Source organism: Nerophis lumbriciformis, linkage group LG22 (assembly GCF_033978685.3).
Source record: "Nerophis lumbriciformis linkage group LG22, RoL_Nlum_v2.1, whole genome shotgun sequence".
NCBI classification, from domain to species: Eukaryota; Metazoa; Chordata; class Actinopteri; order Syngnathiformes; family Syngnathidae; genus Nerophis; species Nerophis lumbriciformis.
In genome coordinates, this window is record NC_084569.2 from 6270906 (window position 1) to 6298223 (window position 27318).

At 41.1% G+C, this 27318-nt stretch overlaps 1 protein-coding gene across 3 annotated transcripts in view; it reads left to right on the plus strand.

The window, feature by feature from the left end:
• Window positions 1–27049, plus strand: part of arhgap17b (Rho GTPase activating protein 17b) — a 90479-nt gene extending 63430 nt beyond the window's left edge. Inside the window, exons 16-21 of one of the 3 annotated variants that reach the window (XM_061974360.2) lie at window positions 6160–6292; window positions 6796–7026; window positions 7374–7495; window positions 15560–15958; window positions 18705–18757; window positions 25980–26123. In XM_061974360.2, coding sequence (XP_061830344.1) covers window positions 6160–6292; window positions 6796–7026; window positions 7374–7495; window positions 15560–15958; window positions 18705–18712 — 893 coding nt within the window. In that variant the 3' untranslated portion in view covers window positions 18713–18757; window positions 25980–26123. Of the gene's footprint in view, window positions 1–6159; window positions 6293–6795; window positions 7027–7373; window positions 7496–15559; window positions 15959–18704; window positions 18758–25979 lie in introns of all 3 variants that reach the window. The other 2 variants (XM_061974359.2, XM_061974361.2) reach the window with 2 other exon arrangements.
• Window positions 27050–27318: the final 269 nt, after the last annotated feature.

Sequence of the window (27318 nt, forward strand, 5' to 3'; positions counted from 1 at the left end):
ACAGCTTGTTGCTGAGATGTTATGACCTATATTGAGTAAAACATGCTTGAAACTAGAATATCAAGTGTTGCAAAGCTGTGTCATTAACACTCAAGTATAAAACTATTTTTTTAAAGTAATAATTTCTTATTTCAAGCATGAAAAAAAAAATCATGATGTCAAGATAATGGCACTAGCATTTACTTAATTTAAGAATATTTTTCAACATATTGCGCAAAAAGGTCTCTTTTTTTTTCTACCAAGAAAAGTGAGAATATACTTATTTTAAGGTATTTTTGGGGTCATTGAGGTTAGCTAATTTTACTTTTTTTGGAAAGTTTTGACAAGCCGAATTTTTTTGTTCTATTGGCAGATAATTTTGCTTAGTTCAAATAAAATACCCCTCATTTTTGTATTTTTTTTCTTGTTTTTCAACACTGACTTTTTGCAGTGTAGAAAAAACATACTCTACCACTTGTGCTCAAAGCACACTGCAAAAAGTGAAATCTAAGTAAGATGAAATATGTCAAATAAGGGTGATATTTGCTTATTTTCTGGCTGATAAGATCATTCTTCTCACTAAGCAGATTTTATGTTAGAGTGTTTTACTTGTTTTAAGTGTTTTGGTCCTAAATGATCTCAGTAAGATATTACAGCTTGTTGCTGAGATGTTATGACCTATATTGAGTAAAACATGCTTGAAACTAGAATATCAAGTGTTGCAAAGCTGTGTCATCAACACTCAAGTATAAAACTATTTTTTTAAAGTAATAATTTCTTATTTCAAGCATAAAAAAAAAATGATGTCAAGATAATGGCACTACCATTTACTTAATTTAAGAATATTTTTCAACATATTGAGCAAAAAGGTCTCTTTTTTTTTTCTACCAAGAAAAGTGCACTTGTTATTAGTCAGAATATACTTATTTTAGGGTATTTTTGGGGTCATTGAGGTTAGCTAATTTGACTTGTTTTGGAAAGTCTTGACAAGCCGAATTTTCTTGTTCTATTGGCAGATAATTTTGCTTAGTTCAAATAAAATACCCCTCATTTTTGTATTTTTTTTCTTGTTTTTCAACACTGACTTCTTGCAGTGTAGAAAAAACATACTCTACCGCTTGTGCTCAAAGTACACTGCAAAAAGTGAAATCTAAGTAAGATGAAATATCTCAAATAAGGGTGATATTTGCTTATTTTCTGTCATCCATCCATCCATCCATCTTCTTCCGCTTATCCGAGGTCGGGTCGCGGGGGCAGCAGCTTAAGCAGGGAAGCCCAGACTTCCCTCTCCCCAGCCACTTCGTCCAGCTCCTCCCGGGGGATCCCGAGGCGTTCCCAGGCCAGCCGGGAGAGATAGTCTTCCCAGCGTGTCCTGGGTCTTCCCCGTGGCCTCCTACCGGTCGGACGTGCCCGAAACACCTTCCTAGGGAGGCGTTCGGGTGGCATCCTGACCAGATGCCCGAACCACCTCATCTGGCTCCTCTCGATGTGGAGGAGCAGCGGCTTTACTTTGAGCTCCCTCCGAATGACAGAGCTTCTCACCCTATCTCTAAGGGAGAGCCCCGCCACTCGGCGGAGGAAACTCATTTCGGCCGCTTGTACCCGTGATCTTGTCCTTTCGGTCATGACCCAAAGCTCTTGACCATAGGTGAGGATGGGAACGTAGATCGACCGGTAAATCGAGAGCTTTGCCTTCCGGCTCAGCTCCTTCTTCACCACAACGGATCGATACAGCGTCCGCATTACTGAAGACGCCGCACCGATCCGCCTGTCGATCTCACGATCAACTCTTCCCCCACTCGTGAACAAGACTCCGAGGTACTTGAACTCCTCCACTTGGGGCAAGATCTCCTCCCCAACCAATATTTTCTGTCTGATAAGATAATTCTTCTCACTAAGCGGATTTCATGTTAGAGTGTTTTACTTGTTTTAAGTGTTTTGGTCCTAAATGATCTCAGTACGATATTACAGCTTGTTGCTGAGATGTTATGACCTATATTGAGTAAAACATGCTTGAAACTAGAATATCAAGTGTTGCAAAGCTGTGTCATCAACACTCACAAGTATAAAACTGCTTTTTTAAAGTAATAATTTCTTACTTCAAGCATGAACAAAAAAATCCTGATGCCGATGTCTCAGGCCTACACAGTTATTTCCTGTCGCCAAGACTATTGCAATGTCCTGCTATCTGGTCTTCCAAAAAAGAATATTAGAAATCTACAAAACTCAGCTTCACTCGTGCTGACGAGGACCAGAGGGCTTGACCACATTACACCAGTTTTAAAGTCGCTGCATTGGCTCCCTGACGATTATAAGGTCCTATTAATTAGTTTTTAAATGTCGCCTTTTTATCTAACTAGGACCCACAGTGAGGCGTCATTTATTCACTATGGGTCCCACCTGTGGAAGAGCTTGCCACAGTCAGGCTTTTTACTAATTATTTTAAGCTCTTCTTAAGTTCTTAATTTTGATTTGTTACTTTAAATTGTATTGACTGCTATTAATACTACTACTATTCTTCCTATTTTATGTTTTGAATATTTTTAGATTTATTATTTACCGTATTTTCCGCACCATAAGGCGCCCTGGGTTATAAGCCGCGCCTTCAATGAACGGCATATTTCAAAACTTTGTCCACCTATAAGCCGCCCCGTGTTATAAGCCGCATCTAACTGCGCTACAGGAATGTCAAAAAAACAGTCAGATAGGTCAGTCAAACTTTAATAATATATTAAAAACCAGCGTGATGTGGGCGCGCATGGAGTCGTATATCAACATGGACGGAGCTGCGTGAAAAAAGCCACCCGGCCTCTTCGCGTAAACTTACCTTAACCACTCGCTCATCTTTTCTTCATCCATCCATCCCTTCGAGTTAGCTTTTATGATGACGCCGGCTGGAAAGGTCTCTTTTGGCAAGGTCTTCCTTTTGAATATCACCATGGGTGGAAGTTTCTGGCCATTAGCATGGCAAGCTAGAACCACAGTGAAGGATGACTTCTCATTCCCTGTGGTGCGAATATTCACCGTACGTGCTCCCGTTGTATCCACAGTGCGGTTCACAGGAATATCAAAAGTCAGTGGAACCTCGTCCATGTTGATAATGTTCTCTGGCCGGATCTTTTTTTCAGCTATCTTGTTTTTACAATATGCACGGAAAGTAGCCAGCTTTTCTTGAAAGTCTTTAGGCTGTGAAATAGTAGTCCGTGTGCGGATGGAGAGATTGCGTCTTTTCATGAACCGGAAACCTGTCGCTTAGTAGGAGCCATTTTGTGGTCTTTACAGATGTAAACACACAAAGGAAATGAAACGTAATATCCGCGCGCTTCTTCTTCTTCTACGCGGGCGGGTGGTTGCTTACAGTAGAAGAAGAAGCGCTTCCTGTTCTATGGGGGCGGGTGCTTACCTTGGCGGTTGCTTGCGTAGAAGAAGAAGCACTTCCTCTTCTACGAGGAAAAAAGATGGCGGCTGTTTACCGTAGTTGCGAGACCGAAACTTTATGAAAATGAATCTTAATATTAATCCATATATAAAGCGCACCGGGTTATAAGACGCACTGTCAGCTTTTGAGTAAATTTGTGGTTTTTAGGTGCGGCTAATAGTGCGGAAAATACGGTATATTTAATTTTTACATAATAAATTTAGTGGTCAAAAGTTTACATACACTTGTAAAGAACATAATGTCATGGCTGTCTTGAGTTTCCAATCATTTCTATTTTTTTGTGATAGAGTGATTGGAGCACATACTTGTTGGTCACAAAAAACATTCATGAAGTTTGCTTCTTTTATTAATTTATTATGGGTCTACTGAAAATGTGATTTGGTCAAAAGTATACATACAGCAATGTTAATATTTGCTTACATGTCCCTTGGCAAGTTTACCTGCAATAAGGCGCTTTTGGTAGCCATCCACAAGCTTCTGCTTGCATTTTTGACCACTCCTCTTGACGAAATTGGTGCAGTTCAGCTACATTTGTTGGTTTTCTGACATAGACTTGTTTCTTCAGCATTGTCCACACGTTTAAGTCAGGACTTTGGGAAGGCCATTCTAAAACCTTAATTTTAGTCTGATTTAGCCATTCCTTTACCACTTTTGACGTGTGTTTGGGGTCATTGTCCTGTTGGAACACCCAACTGCGCCCAAGACCCAACCTCCGGGCTGATGATTTTAGCTTGTCCTGAAGAATTTGGAGGTAATCCTCCTTTTTCATAGTCCCCTTTACTCTCTGTAAAGCACCAGTTCCATTGGCAGCAAAACAGGCCCAGAGCATAATACTACCACCACCATGCTTGACGGTAGGTATTGTGTTCCTGGGATTAAAGGCCTCACCTTTTCTCCTCCAAACATATTGCTGGGTATTGTGGCCAAACAGCTCCATTTTTGTTTCATCTGACATCACATGGACAAAGATAAGACCTTCTGGAGGAAAGTTCAGTGGTCAGATGTAACAAAAATTGAGCTGATTGGCCACAATACCCAGCAATAGACCCATAATAAATTCATAAAAGAACCAAACTTCATGAATGTTTTTTGTGACCAACAAGACCAACATTTTTGTTTCATCTGACTAAGGCTGAAACGACGCGTCGACGTCATCGACGTCATCGGTTACGTAAATACGTCGACGCCGTTTTTGTGCGTCGGCGCGTCGCATATTTACGTCACACTACTGTCATGGCAGAGCGCAAAGCAGACGATGCGAGCGAGGGGAAAAAAGCACGCCAAAAGTGTGGGAGTATTTCAATAAACGGCCTAATAATGTTGTTGTATGCACACTGTGTCGAGCGGAAATGGCCTATCATAGCAGCACAACGGCTATGAACGAACATTTGAAAAGAAAACCCCCGACAGCGTTCTTGACATCACCATAAACAAGTCAATCGTCCGCGTGCCTATACGTTGTCATTATTACACAAAAACATGAATGTGTCATTTGCATCTGCGTTGTAAATTCATAAACTAAAGCACCGTTTGCTCTGAGAGGCGCGTTTGGCGTGCCTGTTCAGTGTTTAAAAAGACGCGCTCCTCTTTAACGCTGTGGAGAGGCGGCGGCGGCGAGCGAGCGGCGAGGCGGGGCGCGCCGGGAGCGACGCCGCAAGAGACAGGGGACGACGAGCGAGCGAGCAAGAGGAGCTGAAAAGCGAGGAAAGAAAGAGAAAAGAGTTGGAAGAGAAAAGACTTTGTGTAAAATTAAAAGATTGTAAACCTGGCAAAGCCGTCTGGCGTTCAGTCTGTCGGTCCTGAAAGAACCCCACGGCACAAGACGTGTCACAAACGCTAACGTTAATTAGTTGTGCAAATACCTTTTACAACATTAACAGTTACATATACTATGTACAAACCAACAATTAACTTTCACTTTAATCATACTATCATTGTTGTGTAATTAAGCAAAATAAGCAATACTTTTACTTTTGTTGAAATGTTTACACTGTACACTTTTTTGTATTGGATGTTTAGCTTTATTTTTGCACATTTTAGCAAATAAGCAATACTTTTACTTTTGTTGAAATGTTTACACTTGTTACAGAATATTTCCGTTTTGCACTTTTTTGTATTGGATGTTTATCTTTATTTTTGCACATTTTAAAGCAAAATAAGCAATACTTTTACTTTTGAAATGCTTATACTATTCCAGAATATTAAGATTTGCACTGGATGTTTACTTTTATATTTGCACATTAAAAAGCAAATAAGCTACTTTTAATTTTGTTAAATGTTAAAAGTTTTAAATGTTTACATTGTTACAGAATATTTTGTCATGTTGTTGTCAATGTTGACTGAGTGGCCATACTTTTTTTTTTGTAAATAAAAGCCATGCCTTTTGAAAAAACTGGCCTACATTTATTTTTTCCTCTTCATTTTAAATAAAAAAAATAATCGGTAAAAGGAAACATAATCTATAGATTAATCGGAAAAAAATAATCTATAGATTAACCGATTAATCGAAAAAAATAATCTATAGATTAATCGATAGAAAAATAATCGTTAGCTGCAGCCCTACATCTGACATCACATGGACAGATATAAGACCTTCTGGAGGAAAGTTCTGTGGTCAGAAAGTCTTGCCAAGACTTGTTCCTGTTTACTACTGTTTTCTTTTCTGATTGATTAATTGACATTGTAGGCCAGACTCTGGTTTATCTTTGTTGGTGGTTCACTCACGTCTTCTTTCTGTCCAGAGGTGGACTTCAATGTGTCGGGCATGTTCGCCATGCCCACCCACCCGTCGACGCCAGACTCCGAGAGGAAACGCCCCGGCAGCGTGTTGGGGCAGGACGGGGACAACGCTGCTCACCCTTCCCGTAAAGAAAGGTACCTGTCCCGCGCCAACCTCAGCCTGACGCTCCCCCTCCCGTCCCGCCCCAAGACTCCCAGCAGGCAAGATTCGCGGGGCCCTGCGGTGTCGGCCCACTATGTAGTGGCTGACGAGTCCATCACGGTCACTGAAACCCCCTCTGAAGATCTGCCTAGTCCTAGTCTCATGTAGCTTTAGCTGCTTTTGTACCACTTTTTTGTTCGCTCTTCATTGTGCAGTATGTGGTTCCATTGTTTATACTTCTGTTTCCAATTAAAGCTTAGGTCACACCGTAGGTTGCTGGTTCTGTGTGGGCTTCCTGGCTTTTGTTTTGTTGCTGCGGCCATGTTTGTTCTTTTTTAAACTGGTCTTAATGTATACATCTGGTTCTGCTTTTCAAATTAGGTTTTTTTTAACTCAGGAGGTGTCATCTCTGCCTCCTCAAGCTCTGTTTGGTGTTGTCTTACAAGTGTGTGTGTGTGTGTGGTTTGCCCTCCCTCCCCCCCTCTCACTTCCGTAGTACCATTAACAAACATCCGGAGTCCAGCCCTCGTAGAGCCGGCACCACTATTAGAAAGCAGCCACAGCAAACCTCGCCCACCTTCGCACCGGAACACGCCACATTTGAGCCCCAACTCCGAGCGGCGACCCCAGAGGTCGAGCAGCCGGGCTCGGACAGTTTTGGTTCAGGCGTCCAGGTAGCCAGCGTGCAACCTCATTGCGTCACCCAGCTCAGCACAGGGGAGAGCAGGTAAGGAGCGAGCTGAGGTCGCCGCCAAAAAACGCCTGCTCACTCCAACCAATCAAGATATACCTCCTCGCCCCTTTGTGTTTGTCGGAATTAAAATAAAAAAAAGTAATGTGATTCTTTCTTTCCAGGTGATGTTTAGTCCTCCTTTCTTCCTGCTTTTCGTTAATCCTGCCACTAAATGGCAATGTTTGATCTGGCACGATTTTTTTTTTTTTTTTGCAAATGTTGCATCCTCTTCTGTTGTCTCATGCTCTTAAAATGCCAGCTTGGTTGTTTGTAACACTGTCCTCGTACCATCAAATAGCATCTGTGCAGATGGTTATTTGGACCTTCTTCTATGCCCACAGCCCGGCCCGCGAACACGCTTCCACCCCCGACCCACAGAGGAATGGTTCTGTCCAGCTTGCAGCAGGGACCCCACACTCCCAAGGGGGCTCCAGAGGGGCGAGTCCTCACTTGAGCCGCAGAGGTGAGAGCTAATTATTTTCCTCTTTGGGAAGTTTAATATTAATTACCATATCTCCTCTAATTTGCAGAAACTAAACGTCTCACTTTAAATATCATTATTTTTTTTATAAAAAATACTTATGCTTTTAAAAGCAAAGAAAAGGCTTATGTTACTATTTTTTTTTCTTAAACTCTCTTAAATACAGTCATGGCCAAAAATATTGGCACCCCTGCATTTCTGTCAGATAATGCACCACTCCCGATTTTTACGGGAGAGTCCCATAAACGTGGACGCATGTGAAAAAGTGCAATATATTTATCTGTGCAGTAACCTATTTATTTATATCTGCACCTTATTGCTCTTTTATCCTGCACTACCATGAGCTAATGCAATGAAATGTTGTTCTTATCTGTACTGTAAAGTTCAAATTTGAATGACAATAAAAAGGAAGTCCAAGTCTAAAGAAAACACATTGAATGAGAAGGTCTGTCCAAACTTTTGGCCTGTACTGTGTATATAAAAATATATTTATATATGCAGTTAAAGCCCCACTGAAGAACTTGCTTGATTTTGGCGGTGCCAGCGGACCAAAGCGGTAGTGTTTTGCCAGGAGCAGGACGACAGTTTCCATGACGACCAGTGCATATAGCGGCAAACTGACACAATAATACCACAATGATTTAGTATGACTGATCTTTCCCAGAGTAGGATCCTACATATTTTACTCAAACTTATTTGCGTTTTGCAGTCATCACATTTTTTTTCTCGTTATACGGTACTTTCAAGTTTGTTGCATGGCTGGTGGTGTTAGTGTGGAACTGGGAACTATTAAGCTGGTGCCAATAACTTTGTCCAGTCCATTTTTGGAGTTCCATCCATCCATCCATCTTCTTCCGCTTATCCGAGGTCGGGTCGCGGGGGCAGCAGCCTAAGCAGGGAAGCCCAGACTTCCCTCTCCCCAGCCACTTCGTCCAGCTCTTCCTGTGGGACCCCGAGGCGTTCCCAGGCCAGCCGGGAGACATAGTCTTCCCAACGTATCCTGGGTCTTCCCCGGTTGGACGGGCCCTAAACACCTCCCTAGGGAGGCGTTCGGGTGGCATACTGACCAGATGCCCGAACCACCTCATCTGGGTCCTCTCCATGTGGAGGAGCAGCGGCTTTACTTTAAGCTTCTCCCGGATGGCAGAGCTTCTCACCCTATCTCTAAGGGAGAGCCCCGCCACCCGGCGGAGGAAACTCATTTCGGCCGCTTGTACCCGTGATCTTGTCCTTTCGGTCATAACCCAAAGCTCATGACCATAGGTGAGGATGGGAACGTAGATCGACCGGTAAATTGAGAGCTTTGCCTTCCGGCTCAGCTCCTTCTTCACCACAACGGACCGATACAGCGTCCGCATTACTGAAGACGCCGCACCGATCCGCCTGTCGATCTCACGATTCACTCTTCCCTCACTCGTGAACAAGACTCCGAGGTACTTGAACTCCTCCACTTGGGGCAAGATCTCCTCCCCAAGCCGGAGATGGCACTCCACCCTTTTCCGGGCGAGAACCATGGACTCGGACTTGGAGGTGCTGATTCTCATCCCAGTCGCTTCACACTCGGCTGCGAACCGATCCAGTGAGAGCTGAAGATCCTGGCCAGATGAAGCCATCAGGACCACATCATCTGCAAAAAGCAGAGACCTAATCCTGCAGCCACCAAACCAGATCCCCTCAACGCCTTGACTGCGCCTAGAAATTCTGTCCATAAAACTTTTTTCCAAAGGGTGTGCTACCAAAAATTAAGTTGAGGGTGCCAATCATTTTGTCCAGTCCATTTTTGGAGTTATGTGTAAAATAATATCAGATTTGCCTTTTTGGGGGTTTTTTTGTGTTGTTCCAATGCAAACAAAATAAACACGTGAATACCAAAGCATTTGTTATTTCAACAATTTTCTGGGAGAAGTGGTGCATTATCTGACAAAAATGCAAGGGTGCCAATATTTTTGGCCATACCGTATTTTTCAGACTATAAATCGCAGTTTTTTTTATAGTTTGGCCCCGGGGGTGCGACGTATATTCAGGAGCGACTTATGTGTGAAATGATTAACACATTACCGTAAAATATCAAATAATATTATTTAGTTTATTCACGTAAGAGACTAGACGTATAAGATTTCATGGGATTTAGCGATTAGGAGTGACAGATTGTTTGGTAAACGTATAGCATGTTCTATATGTTATAGTTATTTGAATGACTCTTACCATAATATGTTACGTTAACATACCAGTTGGTTATTTATGCCTCATATAACGTACACTTATTCAGCCTGTTGTTCACTATTCTTTATTTTAAATTGCCTTTCAAATGTCTATTCTTGGTGTTGGCTTTTATCAAATACATTTCCCCAAAAAATGCGACTTATAGTCCAGTGCGACTTATATATGTTTTTTTCCTTCTTTATTATGCATTTTTGGCCGGTGCGACTTATACTCTGGAGCGACGTATAATACGGTATATATATATATATATATATATATATATATATATATATATATATATATACATACAGGTAAAAGCCAGTAAATTAGAATATTTTGAAAAACTTGATTTATTTCAGTAATTGCATTCAAAAGGTGTAACTTGTACATTATATTTATTCATTGCACACAGACTGATGCATTCAAATGTTTATTTCATTTAATTTTGATGATTTGAAGTGGCAACAAATGAAAATCCAAAATTCCGTGTGTCACAAAATTAGAATATTACTTAAGGCTAATACAAAAAAGGGATTTTTAGAAATGTTGGCCAACTGAAAAGTATGAAAATGAAAAATATGAGCATGTACAATACTCAATACTTGGTTGGAGCTCCTTTTGCCTCAATTACTGCGTTAATGCGGCGTGGCATGGAGTCGATGAGTTTCTGGCACTGCTCAGGTGTTATGAGAGCCCAGGTTGCTCTGATAGTGGCCTTCAACTCTTCTGCGTTTTTGGGTCTGGCATTCTGCATCTTCCTTTTCACAATACCCCACAGATTTTCTATGAGGCTAAGGTCAGGGGAGTTGGCGGGCCAATTTAGAACAGAAATACCATGGTCCGTAAACCAGGCACGGGTAGATTTTGCGCTGTGTGCAGGCGCCAAGTCCTGTTGGAACTTGAAATCTCCATCTCCATAGAGCAGGTCAGCAGCAGGAAGCATGAAGTGCTCTAAAACTTGCTGGTAGACGGCTGCGTTGACCCTGGATCTCAGGAAACAGAGTGGACCGACACCAGCAGATGACATGGCACCCCAAACCATCACCCAACCATGCAAATTTTGCATTTCCTTTGGAAATCGAGGTCCCAGAGTCTGGAGGAAGACAGGAGAGGCACAGGATTCACGTTGCCTGAAGTCTAGTGTAAAGTTTCCACCATCAGTGATGGTTTGGGGTGCCATGTCATCTGCTGGTGTTGGTCCACTCTGTTTCCTGAGATCCAGGGTCAACGCAGCCGTCTACCAGCAAGTTTTAGAGCACTTCATGCTTCCTGCTGCTGACCTGCTCTATGGAGATGGAGATTTCAAGTTCCAACAGGACTTGGCGCCTGCACACAGCGCAAAATCTACCCGTGCCTGGTTTACGGACCATGGTATTTCTGTTCTAAATTGGCCCGCCAACTCCCCTGACCTTAGCCCCATAGAAAATCTGTGGGGTATTGTGAAAAGGAAGATGCAGAATGCCAGACCCAAAAACGCAGAAGAGTTGAAGGCCACTATCAGAGCAACCTGGGCTCTCATAACACCTGAGCAGTGCCAGAAACTCATCGACTCCATGCCACGCCGCATTAACGCAGTAATTGAGGCAAAAGGAGCTCCAACCAAGTATTGAGTATTGTACATGCTCATATTTTTCATTTTCATACTTTTCAGTTGGCCAACATTTCTAAAAATCCCTTTTTTGTATTAGCCTTAAGTAATATTCTAATTTTGTGACACACGGAATTTTGGATTTTCATTTGTTGCCACTTCAAATCATCAAAATTAAATGAAATAAACATTTGAATGCATCAGTCTGTGTGCAATGAATAAATATAATGTACAAGTTACACCTTTTGAATGCAATTACTGAAATAAATCAAGTTTTTCAAAATATTCTAATTTACTGGCTTTTACCTGTATATTAGAGATGCGCGGTTTGCGGACACAACCGCGGAGTCCGCGGATTATCCGCGGGTCGGGCGGTTGAAATAAAATAAAAATTAGATTTTATCCGCGGGTCGGGTGGGGCGGTTGAAATTAAAAAAAATTAGATTTTAAATAGATTCAGGCGGGTGGCAGTTAAACCAATTGGGAAATATATATACATAGTTAAATGTTGTTACCCACATACGAAAAACGAGCAGGCACCTGCAGCATATGCCACAACAGAAGAAGAAAAAAAAAAGAGATGGCAACGCCGGCAGCAAACATGGTACGCGACAAACTAAAAAAGGGAATACTAAAGACCAGGGGGAAAAAAGGCCAGAAAAGTTCAGCGTGGACTCGTTTTTATGAGGTTGTAAATCAGGATGATAGTAATGCTGGCTACGTGATTTGCAAGAGCTGCGACGCTGTTTATGTCTACGACAGTCACAAAACCGGGACATCTAACATGGTGCATCACATTTGTGCAAAACCCCGAATCTCCACAAACACCCTGAGCATGAGCAGTTTCGTCCGCCGTGATCCCAGAAGAGTGCCACAGGATGTTAAAACAAGATAGAACGCAGCTGCCTGCAGCAGTTTGAGTGGCGCGAGCGCGCTTGGAGGTGCGCTCAGCGCGGCTCCCAGATGATTGCGCACTGGTGTGCGTCTGGGCCGTGACAGCGTGGCACGCATTGAATGTCTCTGCTGAATTGAATCTGTCTCCTTTCTTTAACAGGCAAAAGCTTTATAACCTCACTAATGCCTTGCATCGTCTATATTAGATATATAACAACGGGTGGGTGCGGGCGGGTGCGGGCGGGTGCGGTTTTGATTAAATGTTAGTTCGGGTGGATGGCGGATGGTTGACGACTTTTGTGATGCGGTTGCGGATGAAATAATTGCCTATCCGCGCATCTCTAATATATATATATATATACATACACATACACTTGTTGATACATATATATACACACATACAGGTATACATATGTACACATACGTGTATACATGTGTGTATATATACACATGTATATATATGTATACACATGCATTTTCGGCCGGTGCGACTTATACTCCGGAGCGACTTATACTCCGAAAAATACGGTAACACAAATAGAAAATACCCTGCAATAATTTGTAAATACTGTACATAAAATAAAACACCACCTCAGATACGCACCTTGTTTTAAAAATATACATTTTATCAGAAGAAAATCTTGAAAGCAGTCTGGTGTCACGGTGGAGATGTGGTGGCAAGGTGAGGTGGACCCAAAAGCAGGGTAGGGTGTCAAGGATAATGTAACAATGGTGGGAGTGCTGCTCAAAACGGTTTAATCCAAAGTACTGGAGTAACTCAGGTAACTAAAATGATTCGCTTAATGAGATAGATAACATTTCATTTTTGATAAATTCATGTCGTTTGTCATAATTCTTCTTTGTACTTTGTAAACACTTGTAGTTTGAACAGCCTCTTAAACTGGATCATATTAGTACGTTGTTTGATTTCTTTGCTTAATCCATTCCATCATTTAATTCCACATTTAATGTATGCTAAAGGTCTTAAGTGTTGTACGTGCATACAGATGTTTTAAGTTAAAAAACATTTCTAAGGTTACATTTCTCCTTTTTTGTCGAGAACAATTGTACATTCTTGGCTAGCAGGTTATAGTTTGCTTTGTACATCATTTTCAGTGTTGGGTTAGTTACTGAAAACCAGTAACTAGTTACAGTTACTAGTTACTTTATTTCAAAAGTAACTCAGTTACTAACTCAGTTACTTACACCAAAAAGTAATGCGTTACTGTGAAAAGTAACTAGTTACTTCTTTTTTTCTTCTTTTTTTTTTAAAGCTCCCATTAATGCCCTTTTTGCCTTCATTTCAGTACTGTTATTGCACTGGAGAATAATACAATCTGTTGATCAACTTGACATACATTTTTATTTTCCTTTTAACATCCATCCATCCATTTTCTACCGCTTATTCCCTTTGGGGTAATTAATGAAAAACAGTGCAACATAAAAAGGCATTCCTCCTTTCTTTAAACTTGGACCAATGACCATGAATAAAAAACAAGTTAAACTGCAACATAAGAAGGCACATCATCTTCCTTGAAACATAAAGCCTGACATCTGGAGTGATGCTGCTGTCTTCCACACTTGGAGCCATGGATTGTAGAATACTTGTTTTCAGTGGCAGGATCATTGACACAGATGGTGAAGTTTCAGTGCTCAGTAGAGATGGAACACTTTTGAGGGGTTTAAGCACCTGGAGGACCTCATCTGCCACTCTCACATCATCATCAGACAGGGTGACATTTGTCTTCAGGGTGTTGTGGGTCAATGCAGAGTATATAGCTGCCTGCTGCTCCAACATATCATAAGTGGAGTTCCACCTTGTTGGGACATCATGTATGAGCAGGCAGCTTTAGCATTTCTTGCTTTGTCTTAAGCACATGAGCAGCTGTTGTGCTTGGGTGGAAGTAAGAAACCTTCCTGATCCTCCCAAAGAGGCGCTCCATCCTATTGACTGAGATTCCCTTCTGTGATGCCAAATTCACTACATGTGGTCCCAGTCCTGCCTCATTCTCTGTAATTATTTGATTTTTGGCATTATCACGTGTGACTGGGATATCTTTATCTTCCATTCCTCCACTGCTTGTGTCAGTACCTGCACAAGGTGACTCTCGTAGAGGGGGCGTGTCTTCTCATCTCCCAGTCTGCTGTGATGAAGTGAGCGCTTATAGTTCCCCTGGACGTCCACCCGTCTGTCATGAGCGCAACAGATGATGCTCGGGATAGTTTTTTCTTCTCCTGCTCATAAAGATCTGGCACAATCTTATTGCTGAAGTGGGTGCGCGACGGGATGTCGTAACGTGGTTCAAGCACGTTCAGCATGTGTTTAAAACCCTCGTTTTGCACAACCGAGTCTGCACTTATAAACACACCGATTCATTGGCGGGGGCGTTCAAGCTCCTCCGTTACTCCGCTCGCCATGACCACGCTGTGTGTGGACTGAACGTGCCAACAACTTTTTTTCCCCACACCCACACCCACACACACACAGACCGCGCCTCTTTTCTTCTCTCCGGCTTGTGACAGAGGAAGATTCAGAAGAACGACACCGCAGCGCTTCTGTTTCTAGCCGATACTACATCAAAAGTAACGTAAAATAACGCAGTAACGCATCATGTAGTAACGGTAACTAAATTACTGAATATAAAAAATAACGCGTTAGATTACTAGTTACCGCCGAAACTAACGGCGTTACAGTAACGCGTTACTTTGTAACGCTTTAGTCCCAACACTGATCATTTTAGCTGTTTGCAAATGCACCAAATCATTAAATTCCAATATTTTGGATTCCATAATTAAAGTGTTTGTGTATGTTCTCTATATCCAACATTATGTATTATTCTGACTGATCTTTTTTGTAACACAGTTAGTGAATGAAGTGTAGTTTTGTGGTTGTTTCCCCATATTTCTGCACAATAACTCACATTTGGTAACACGAGCAAGCAGTAGAGAATATAAAGTGATTTTTGGTCGAGAACATATTTTTCTTTATTCATTATATAAATATTTCTTGCCACCTTATGTTGCATATTCTTTATATGAGATTTCCAGTTCATTTTATCATCTGTTATTACACTAAAATGTATTTTTTACTCTTTTCTTTGACTGTTACCGAATAGCATTATTTTAGTTTGACTGAGATTCAAAGAGTCTGTTTTTGTCAACCCATCTCCTTCATTTGATCATTTCTTCTGTTATTATTTATGTTGGCTTCTGTGTGATCTCTCCTGAACAAGAACTCGCCTTACTTCAAATAAATGCATGGTGGAACTTGAAGTACTATAAATACTCTTGGCCTCTTTTACATGGAAATATGGACTGAAATTGGATATCAATGCACTTTTTACTCATTTTGTTTGCCGCAGGAACCAAAAAACAGGCGCCAGCACCACCCAAACAAACCAGTCCCTTCGCATCTCAGTCCAGCAACCACACCCCAGGGTCCCCGCACTACCCGCCCATCACCCCTCGACGGCAGGCTAGCAAAGAGAGCCCCATCCACGCCCCAAGCCATCCTCCCCCGCAGCCGCCTCAACCCCAACAGGCTGAGCGGGAGCCCTCGCCGCCTCGGACACCATCCCCGCCCCGCACGCCGCCTCACGACGGATCCCCCTCCCACCCGCTGTTCGCTTACAGTACCGGATCTCTCCCTCGACCCTCTCGGCCGGCGCCCAAACCACGACCCCGGCCTAACATGCCGCCGCCCCCACAACCTGTGGTAAGCGATGGCGGCATCTTTGGCTCCGCCTCAAGGTTCATCACAGGTAAACCCTTACACAGCACACTCTAAGAACAATATAGAGATATTACACTAAAGACACTTTTTACTTCACTTTACGGACTTTATTATGCGGCAGGGTGACGTGGAAATAAAAATGGGTCAGAGAGGATAAAACGGTTACTAATATTAGCCATGAATTTGTCTCCTTTTTTTTGAGTATCGCAATAGAGCAGGGGTGTATAACTCATTTTAGCTCAGGGGCCACATGGAGGAAAATGTGTGCACACGCGGGCCGGACTATTAAAATCATGGCATTGTAACTAAAAAAAAAAAAAAAAGACAACTTCAGATTGTTTTCTTTGTCTTACTTTGGCCAAAAATCATACTTGCCAACCTTGAGACCTCCGATTTCGGGAGGTGGGGGGAGGGGGTGGTCGTGGTCGGGGTGGGACGGGGGCGTGGCTAAAAGGGGAGGAGTATATTTACAGCTAGAATTCACCAAGTCAAGTATTTCATATATATATATATATATATATATATATATATATATATATATATATATATATATATGTGTATATAAGAAATACTTGACGTTCAGTGAATTCTAGCTATATATATATATATATATATATATATATATATATATATATATATATCCATCCATCCATCCATCCATCTTCTTCCGCTTATCCGAGGTCGGGTCGCGGGGGCAGCAGCCTAAGCAGGGAAGCCCAGACTTCCCTCTCCCCAGCCACTTCGTCCAGCTCTTCCTGTGGGACCCCGAGGCGTTCCCAGGCCAGCCGGGAGACATAGTCTTCCCAACGTGTCCTGGGTCTTACCCGCGGCCTCCTACCGGTCGGACGTGCCCTAAACACCTCCCTAGGGAGGCGTTCGGGTGGCATCCTGACCAGATGCCCGAACCACCTCATCTGGCTCCTCTCGATGTGGAGGAGCAGCGGCTTTACTTTGAGCTCCCCCCGGATGGCAGAGCTTCTCACCCTATCTCTAAGGGAGAGCCCCGCCACCCGGCGGAGGAAACTCATTTCGGCCGCTTGTACCCGCGATCTTGTCCTTTCGGTCATAACCCAAAGCTCATGACCATAGGTGAGGATGGGAACGTAGATCGACCGGTAAATTGAGAGCTTTGCCTTCCGGCTCAGCTCCTTCTTCACCACAACGGATCGATACAGCGTCCGCATTACTGAAGACGCCGCACCGATCCGCCTGTCGATCTCACGATCCACTCTTCCCTCACTCGTGAACAAGACTCCGAGGTACTTGAACTCCTCCACTTGGGGCAAGATCTCCTCCCCAACCCGGAGATGGCACTCCACCCTTTTCCGGGCGAGAACCATGGACTCGGACTTGGAGGTGCTGATTCTCATCCCAGTCGCTTCACACTCGGCTGCGAACCGATCCAGTGAGAGCTGAAGATCCTGGCCAGATGAAGCCATCAGGACCACATCATCTGCAAAAAGCAGAGACCTAATCCTGCAGCCACCAAACCAGATCCCCTCAACGCCTTGACTGCGCCTAGAAATTCTGTCCATAAAAGTTATGAACAGAATCGGTGACAAAGGGCAGCCTTGGCGGAGTCCAACCCTCACTGGATATATATATATATATATATATATATATATATATATATTTATTTTATTATATATATATATATATATATATATATATATATATATATATATATATATATATAAATACTTGAATTTCAGTGTTCATTTATTTACACATATACACACACATAACACTCATCTACTCATTGTTGAGTTAAGGGTTGAATTGTCCATCCTTGTTCTATTCTCTGTCACTATTTTTCGAACCATGCTGAACACCCTCTCTGATGATGCATTGATGTGTGGCACGCGCAAAAGTGCTTTCATCAAATGCACTAGATGGCAGTATTGTCCTGTTTAAGAGTGTCCCAACATTTCTGTTTACGGCAGACGAACTGCTTTACGGTATACAAAAAAAGTGACTGCTGTTGTTGTGTGTTGTTGCCACGCTGGGAGGACGTTAATGAAACTGCCTAACAATAAACCCACATAAGAAATCAAGAACTCGCCCTCAATCATTCTATAGTTATAACGTGATTGGGAAGGTACGCTTTTTTATATTGTGGAGGACCTGAGTCCGCCTGAATTTCGGGAGGTTTTCGGGAGAGGTTGGCAAGTATGCTAAAAATAGAACAAACACATTCTGAAAATATTACAATAAAAATATAGAAAAAAATACAGACAGCGGTAAAGTTTAGATCCATGAAGGAAAGAAGGAAGTGAATGAATGTTTATAACTTAATACATTTACATAAGCATAAAAAAATTTTTTTTTTTGTATTTTTTTTTTTTTATGAACGTTAATGACAACCTTTTTCCAAAACCCAATATAGAATGTGAGATACAACAGAATAATGCATACATTTATCATTTGTTTTCAAAACGCTTACAAAAAAGTGGGGGCCCCATTTGTATGACTTGACCAGCGAGTGAAAGCCGGGGCAATGTTGATCCTTGACTGTCCTTTCATCCCAGTAGCCTCCCTTTTTTGTCTCAACAAAACTTTTTTTTTTTTCCTTTCCAATTCTTCCATGATATCAGTAATTGCACGTAGGTGTTTGCATCCACTTCAGTCTTTTTAACGAATGGGGAAAGGTGGAGTGACGTATGCCGTAAAGCTTTGGGTTTCACGGCGTGGTGGCGCCTGACATGTGACTGTGGGTGATTTGTGGAGCATGACGGGATGTGTGTGTGTGTGTGTGTGTGTGTGTAACATTGCAGATGTCTGAGGTGGCGGCCTGCCTGTTAAGATGGGCTTTGCAAGGCAGGCGATGGTAAGAATCCAACTGGCTGACGTGTCTGGTTTGCTTGCATGTGTGTGTCGCTGCAGGTGTTGACTTTGCACATTTACTCATACAGTGGTGGTGAAAAGTTTACATACACTTGTAAAGGACATAATGTCATGACTGTCTTGAGTTTCCAATCATTTCTACAATTTTTTTGCGATAGAGTGATTGGAGCACATCAGAGGTGGGTAGAGTAGCCAGAAATTGTACTCAAGTAAGAGTACTGTTACTTTAGAGATTTATTACTCAAGTAAAAGTAAGGAGTAGTCACCCAAATATTTACTTGAGTAAAAGTAAAAAGTATGTTGTGAAAAAACTACTCAAGTACTGAGTAACTGATGAGTAACACACACACACACACACACATATATATATATATATATATATATATATATATATATATATATATATACATACATTGATATATACAGTATATAATTTATATGTATTTATTTTTGCTGTTTTTGTTTACATGTTAAAGATGTTTTAATGAATATACATGCATGTTTAACATATAGATTCCTTTCTTTCATGAAGACTAGAATATAAGTTGGTGTATTACCTGATTCTGATGACTTGTGTTGATTGTAATCAGACAGTAGTGCTGATAACGTCCACGTTTTCAAATGGAGGAGAAGAAAAGTTCCTCCTTTCTGTCTAATACCACATGAAAGTGGTGGGTTTTTGGCATCTTATTTGTCCAGCTTCCATATTCGTTTTTATACACTTTACAAGAAATATATTGGCGTCAAACTCCTTAGCTTGCTAACTTGTTTGCGCTGGCTTTCGGAGACTCTTGTTTTGAAAGCGCAGGCGCGATGGAGCGGCACTTTTATTGTGAAGACAGGAACTGTGCAGTCAGTCTTTAGGCTTTTGACGGGATGTACGGTTGAAATAAAGAAGTATCTTTTTTCCTTCACACTTTTGATTGATTGATTGGAACTTTTATTAGTAGATTGCACAGTACAGTACATATTCCGTACAATTGACCACTAAATGGTAACACCCCGATAAGTTTTTCAACTTGTTTAAGTCAGGTCATGTGACCGCCTGGCTCTGTTTGATTGGTCCAACGTCACCAGTGACTACATCTGATTGGTGGAACGGAGTGAAACGTCACCAGTAAGACAGGCACTTTGAAGGTCTGTCTGACAGACCAAAACAAACAAAGTGTGCATTAACAGATCGATAAAAATTAGTAGCGAGTAGCGAGCTGAATGTAGATAAAAGTAGCGGAGTAAAAGTAGCGTTCCTTCTCTATAAATATACTTAAGTAAAAGTAAAAGTATGTTGCATTAAAACTACTCTTAGAAGTACAATTTATCCCAAAAGTTACTCAAGTAGATGTAACGGAGTAAATGTAGCGCGTTACTACCCACCTCTGGAGCACATACTTGTTGGTCACAAAAAACATTCATGAAGTTTGCTTCTTTTATGAATTTATTATGGGTCTACTGAAAATGTGAGCAAATGTGCTGGGTCAAAAGTATACATACAACAATGTTAATATTTGCTTACATGTCCCTTGGCAAGTTTACCTGCAATAAGGCGCTTTTGGTAGCCATCCACAAGCTTTTGGTTGAATTTTTGATCACTCCTCTTGACAAAATTGGTGCAGTTCAGCTTAATGTGTTGGTTTTCTGGCATGGACTTGTTTCTTCAGCATTGTCCACACGTTTAAGTCAGGACTTTGGGAAGGCCATTCTAAAACCTTCATTCTAGCCCAGGGGTCGGCAACCCGCGGCTCCGGAGCCGCATGCGGCTCTTTGACCACTCTGATGCGGCTCAGCTGCATTCTTGCCAACCCTCCCGATTTTTCCGGGAGACTTCCGGATTTCACTGCCTCTCCCAGGCTAAACATTCTCCGATTTTCACCCGGACAACAAAATTGAGGGCGTGCCGTGATGGCACTGCATTTTGCGTCCTCTACAACCTGTCGTCGCGTCCGCTTTTTCACCTAAGAAACAGCGTGCCGGCCCAGTCACATTTTGTCTGCTCACACACTAAGTGACAGCAAGGCATACTTGTTCAACAGCCATACAGATCACACTGACGGTGGCCGTATAAACAACTATAACACTCTTACTAATATGCGCCACACTGTGAACCCACACCAAACAAGAATGACAAACACATTTCGGGAGAACATCCACACCGTAACACAACATAAACACAACAGAACAAATACCCAGAATCCCATGCATCCCTAACTCTTCCGGGCTACATTACACACCCTGCTACCACCAAACCCCGCCCACCTCAATCTACGCACGGTGATGTTATTGATATGTCAGTCTGTGGAACAACTTAGGGGACGAGTTAAAAACCTGTTCTAACATGATTACATTTAAAAGACTGTTTAAAAAAGAAGTACTGAAGAAGTACGAGGAGGAAAGAGAGTGATGCCCTCAGCACAGAGTGATGGGAGAGAGGTGTATGGTCAGAGAGTGTTTGGGCCTGTGTATGTGTGTGTGTGTGTGTGTGTGTGTTTTGTCTCGTCTCGTCTTGTTTTATAGTAACAGTGGTACTATTGTATTGTTAGTGTACAGGAGCTTTTCTTGTTTTTGTTTGTATAGTATTGTTCTTGTATTATATTGTTTATGTTAAATGTGGAATGAGTGAGAGGGGTTGGGATATTATAAGCATCTGCTTCATCCAACCCCTTTTTCAAGCCTTGCATAAATGTCCCTGCCAAAATGTTTTTAAAAAAAAAGTGTGTGTTGTTGTACTGTGCAGGTTTGAAATAAATAATTCAATCAATCATATGTGGGGGGGCAGGGTTGGGGTAGCGGGCTTTGGTGGTAGCGGGGGTGTATAAAGTAGCCCGGAAGAGTTAGGGATGCATGGGATTCTGGGTATTTGTTCTGTTGTGTTACGGTGCGGATGTTCTCCCGAAAGGTGTTTGTCGTTCTTGTTTGGTGTGGGTTCACAGTGTGGCGCATATTAGTAAGAGTGTTAAAGTTGTTTATATCGCCACCCTCAGTGTGATCTGTATGGCTGTTAACCAAGTATGCCTTGCATTCTCTTATGTGTGTCTGCAGAAGCCTCATATAACATGTAACTGGGCTGGCAAGCTGTTTGTTCAAGCCGTAGAGGGCACTAAAGGTAGTGACATCACGGCACGCCCTAATTATTGTTGTTTGGGTGAAAATCAGCATACATTCGAGAGAATAGTTTCCCTGAAATTCGGGAGTCTACCGGAAAAATCGGGAGGGTTGGCAAGTGTGACGCTGTCAAGTGCCCTTCATATAAAACTCGCGGGCCGCACTAACATTACATTTCCATATTAAGGTGCGGGCCGCGTGTCTGAGACCCCTGGTTTATACATAGCACAAAGCAAAAAAAAAACTTTGTATGTAGTGTTATTTCATTTTAAATTTCAAAAGAGTTTTGTGGCTCCCATTGTTTTCTTTAATTTGTGGAAACGGGTCAAAATGGCTCTTTGAGTGGTAAAGGTTGCCGACCCCTGTTCTAGACTGATAGAGCCATTCCTTTAACACTTTTACTATACACTGTTTGTCTAATCTTGAACGGGTTTGTGCTGAAAAAGTTTTGTTGTACCGTATTTTTCGGAGTATAAGTCGCACCGGAGTATAAGTCGCACCTGCCGAAAATGCATAATAAAGAAGGGAAAAAACATATAAGTCGCATTTTTTGGGGAAATGTATTTGATAAAAGCCAACACCAAGAATAGACATTTGAAAGGCAATTTAAAATAAATCAAGAATAGTGAACAACAGGCTGAATAAGTGTACGTTATATGAGGCATAAATAAGCAACTGGTATGTTAACGTAACATATTATGGTAAGAGTCATTCAAATAACTATAACATATAGAACATGCTATACGTTTACCAAACAATCTGTCACTCCTAATCGCTAAATCCCATGAAATCTTATACGTCTAGTCTCTTACGTCAGTGGTTCTCAACCTTTTTTCAGTGATGTACCTCATTTTTTAAATTCAAGTACCCCCTAATCAGAGCAAAGCATTTTTGGTTGAATAAAAGAGATAAAGAAATAAAATACAGCATTATGTCATCAGTTTCTGATTTATTAAAATGTGTAACAGTACAAAGTATTGCTCATTTGTAGTGGTCTTTCTTGAACTATTTGGAAAAAAAGATATAAAAATAACTAAAAACTTGTTGAAAAATAAAGAAGTGATTCAATTATAAATAAAGATTTCTACACATAGAAGTAATCATCAACTTAAAGTGCCCTCTTTGGGGATTGTAATAGAGATCCATCTGGATTCATGAACTTAATTCTAAACATTTCTTCACAAAAAAAGAAATCTTTAACATCAATATTTATGGAACATGTCCACAAAAAATCTAGCTGTCAACACTGAATATTGCATTGTTGCATTTCTTTTCACAGTTCTTTTTGACAGACATAGTGAGAAACCTGACCTTGTGCTTCACCGAGTTTATTAAACTTACATTCATATTTTGTTGAAGTATTATTCAATAAATATATTTATAAAGGATTTTTGAATTGTTGCTATTTTTAGAATATTTAAAAACAAATCTCACGTACCCCTTGGCATACCTTCAATTACCCCCCATTTGAGAACCACTGTCTTACGTGAATGAGATAAATAATATTTGATATTTTACGCTAATGTGTTAATAATTTCACACATAAGTCGCTCCTGAGTATAAGTCGCACCCCCGGCCAAACTATGAAAAAAACTGCGACTTATAGTCCGGAAAATACGATACTTGTGCAATGACAATAAAGACCTATCATATCATATCATATCCTATCCTATTGTCCCAGAATTGAGCTGTTTGGCCACAATACCCAGCAATATGCTTGGAGTAGAAAACATACCTGCCAACTTTTGAAATCAGAAAAACCTAGTAGCTTGGGTCCAGGGGCCGCAGGCCCTGGTAGGTCCAGGACAAAGTCCTGGTGGGGGGTTCAGGCTTCGCCCCCCGACGCAAAATGATTATTAGCATTCAGACAGGTTAAAATGTTGCTAAAACCATCACTTTTCTATCAGCCACAGTGACTTTTCAAAACAAAAATATTACAGCAAAAATCATATGGGTTGATTGACATGTTTATTCTGTAAGCTAACTTCAATAGTTTGAAATTATTTTGACAGTTAATGCCAGTTATCCTGTCAACCTTTCACAAGACTTCAATTTGTTAATTGAAAGTATAAACAGTATAAACACTTTTTACAGTAAATAAATGGGAAAACAGTACTAAACAATTACATTAAAAAAAAAAATTGGTCATTATTAACTTTCTGTCCAAGCTTGTATAATCTACTGCCTTGTTCAATTGTAAAAAATATTCTGTGCCTAAAATTCACATTTCTATCACAATTATCATACTGTAAACATGGTAAGCTAACTTCATTAAAATTAATAGTCCTGTCAATAGCATGGAATTACAATTCAAATGTAGTTTTTTTGTAAGCCTTTCAAAAGAATTCAAAATATGAAAAATGAATGAAAATTAATTTAAGCCATCAGACACTTGAAAAGTGGCACATCACATCTCTAATGTAATCATTTGAACTTTTCAACAGAAATAGCACTGCAAAAATATGAAGGACATACTTCTGTATTTTGGTAGTTATGCTGTCAACATTTAACAAGATTTCTTCAACTTGGACTTGAAAGCATAAATAGTATAAACACTTTTAACAGTATAACAGTACTAAACAATTCCAATAGATAACATTGGTGTCATTACCTTTTTGTGGCTAAAATCCAAATGTATTCTAGTCCGTGCTCAATTATTGCCTCCGTAAATAAAACTTCGGCATTTATCACATCTAAAGAATCTGTTTGGGCGACGAAAAACGTTGAAAGTTTTCCACTTGTATCGCTAGCAACGGCATTAGACTTGTGTTTTTTTGTCCCAACGTGGTCTTTTACATCGCTATTGAAAAATCTTGTCTGCACAAGGTGCAATTCGCGTAGTTTTCACCCTTTTTGGAACGGATATATATTCCCGGATAGGCTTTTGAATATTCTTCACGGAATGACTGCAGTTTTCTTTTCGGTTTAAGACTCGTTTGCGATTTTTCTCCGGCTGATTCCATGATCGTTCGCTCGTTTGGAAACAATGGCAACTGGTGCCTCGTGCTTGGCAGCGGTGCTATAAATAGCCTCGCGCATGGCATTCGGAATGGCTCGATAGGAAGTTACGGGAAGCAGTGTCGATTGTCATTGTTGTTACGCGATTTCGTGAATAAAACTTAAAAAAAAAAAAAATTTTTAAATTAATGAAAAAACGTATTTTTTATCACTGCAACCGTAACCCGGAATAGGTTGATGAAAACCGTACTAATTACGGGAAAACCGGAGTAGTTGGCAAGTATGAGAAAAGGTGAGGCCTTTAATCCCAGGAACACCATACCTACCGTCAAGCATGGTGGTGGTAGTATTATGCTACGGGCCTGTTTTGCTGCCAATGGAACTGGTGCTTTACAGAGAGTAAATGGGACAATGAAAAAAGGAGGATTACCTCCAAATTCTTCAGGACAAGCTAAAATCATCAGCCCGGAGGTTGGGTCTTGGGCACAGTTGGGTGTTCCAACAGGACGATGACCCCAAACACACGTCAAAAGTGGTAAAGGAATGGCTAAATCAGGCTAGAATGAAGGTTTTAGAATGGCCTTCCCAAAGTCCTGACTGGACAATGCTGAAGAAACAAGTCCATGTCAGAAAACCAACACATTTAGCTGAACTGCACCAATTTTGTCAAGCGGAGTGGTCAAAAATTCAAGCAGAAGCTTGTGGATGGCTACCAAAAGCGCCTTATTGCAGGTAAACTTGCCAAGGGACATGTAAGCAAATATTAACATTGCTGTATGTATACTTTTGACCCTCACATTTTCAGTAGAGCCATAATAAATTCATAAAAGAAGCAAACTTCATGAATGTTTTTTGTGACCAACAAGTATGTTCTCCAATCACAAAAAAATAAGAGTTGTAGAAATGATTGTAAACTCAAGACAGCCATGACATGATGTTCTTTACAAGTGTATGTACACTTTTGACCACGACTGTATCTAGATAGAACCTATTAGAAGTATGCATGGTCTTGTCTCGCTACGTAACCCCCGCTGTCCAAACAAACTAACCTCAACCTTAGTTTGTGACGTGTGACTAAAACCAAAACGACCGCCTGTGTAAAGATGAGCTCCATTGTAATCAAAGCTGTCCTTCCTGTCATGTTTCAGACAGCGGCCTGGTCATAAAGGGCATTGGGCGAGCCTGGAACCCAGAGGTGATGGAGGGCCAACAAGATGGTCCACCTGCTCAGAACCAAAAAAAGCCAACCCCTGACTCCAGTAAGCAGGCAGAGAGCACCTGCCTGTGAGTGTCCATTGAGGTCAGGATATCAAGACTTGATGTTGGCTAATTAAAAACAAAAAACAAAAAAAAAAGGGTCCAGAGGACGTTTTTGTAGATTCAATAAGGCTTTGTTGGCAGTCTAACAGGTCTGATAGTGTTTTTTAATATTATTCATTTATTTAAAGGGGATGTTTTGCAGCATTTATACGGATGCCTAGAGGGCCCCTATTTTCGACGATGCCCGTATGTAACACATGCACACACCTTGGCTTTGTGTGTGGTCAGCTAATGATAGCCATTTAGCTACCAACGCTAGCTATCATTTAATATATATATATATATATATTGGATCATAACATGTCTGAAAATCGTTTGTGGCTTCTCTGGGACTATCGTGGTGTACATGTGTACAAGACGGCAGTGAGTGACATGCATGAGCGCCAAACAAAATCCTCAGACCGACACGCAATTTTTACCAATATAGACATTAAATTAAAAAAATTAAAACGTCAAACCCATACTTGCCAACCCTCCCGGATTTTCCGGGAGACTCCCGAAATTCAGCGCCTCTCCCGAAAACCTCCCGGGACAAATTTTCTCCCGAAAATCTCTCGAAATTCAGGCGGACTCAGGTCCTGCCCAATATAAAAAAGCGTACCTGCCCAATCACGTTATAACTATAGAATGATGTAGGGCGAGTTCTTGGTTTCTTATGTGGGTTTATTGTTAGGCAGTTTCATTAACGTCCTCCCAGCGCGGTAACAACACACAACAACAGCAGTCACTTTTTTGTCTACCGTAAAGCAGTTCGTCTGCCGTAAACAGCAATGTTGTGACACTCTTAAACAGGACAATACTGCCATCTAGTGCATTTGATGAAAGCACTTTTGTGCGTGCCACACAGCAATGCATCATCAGAGAGGGTGTTCAGCATGGTTCGAAAAATAGTGACAGAGAATAGAACAAGGATGGACAATTCAACCCTTAACTCAACAATGAGTAGATGAGTGTTATGTGTGTGTATATAAGTGTAAATAAATGAACACTGAAATTCAAGTATTTATTTTATTTATATATATATATATATATATATATATATATACACATATATATATATATATATATATACACATATATATAATAAAATAAAAAATAAAATATATATATATATATATATATATATATAGCTAGATATCACTGAACGTCAAGTATTTCTTATATATA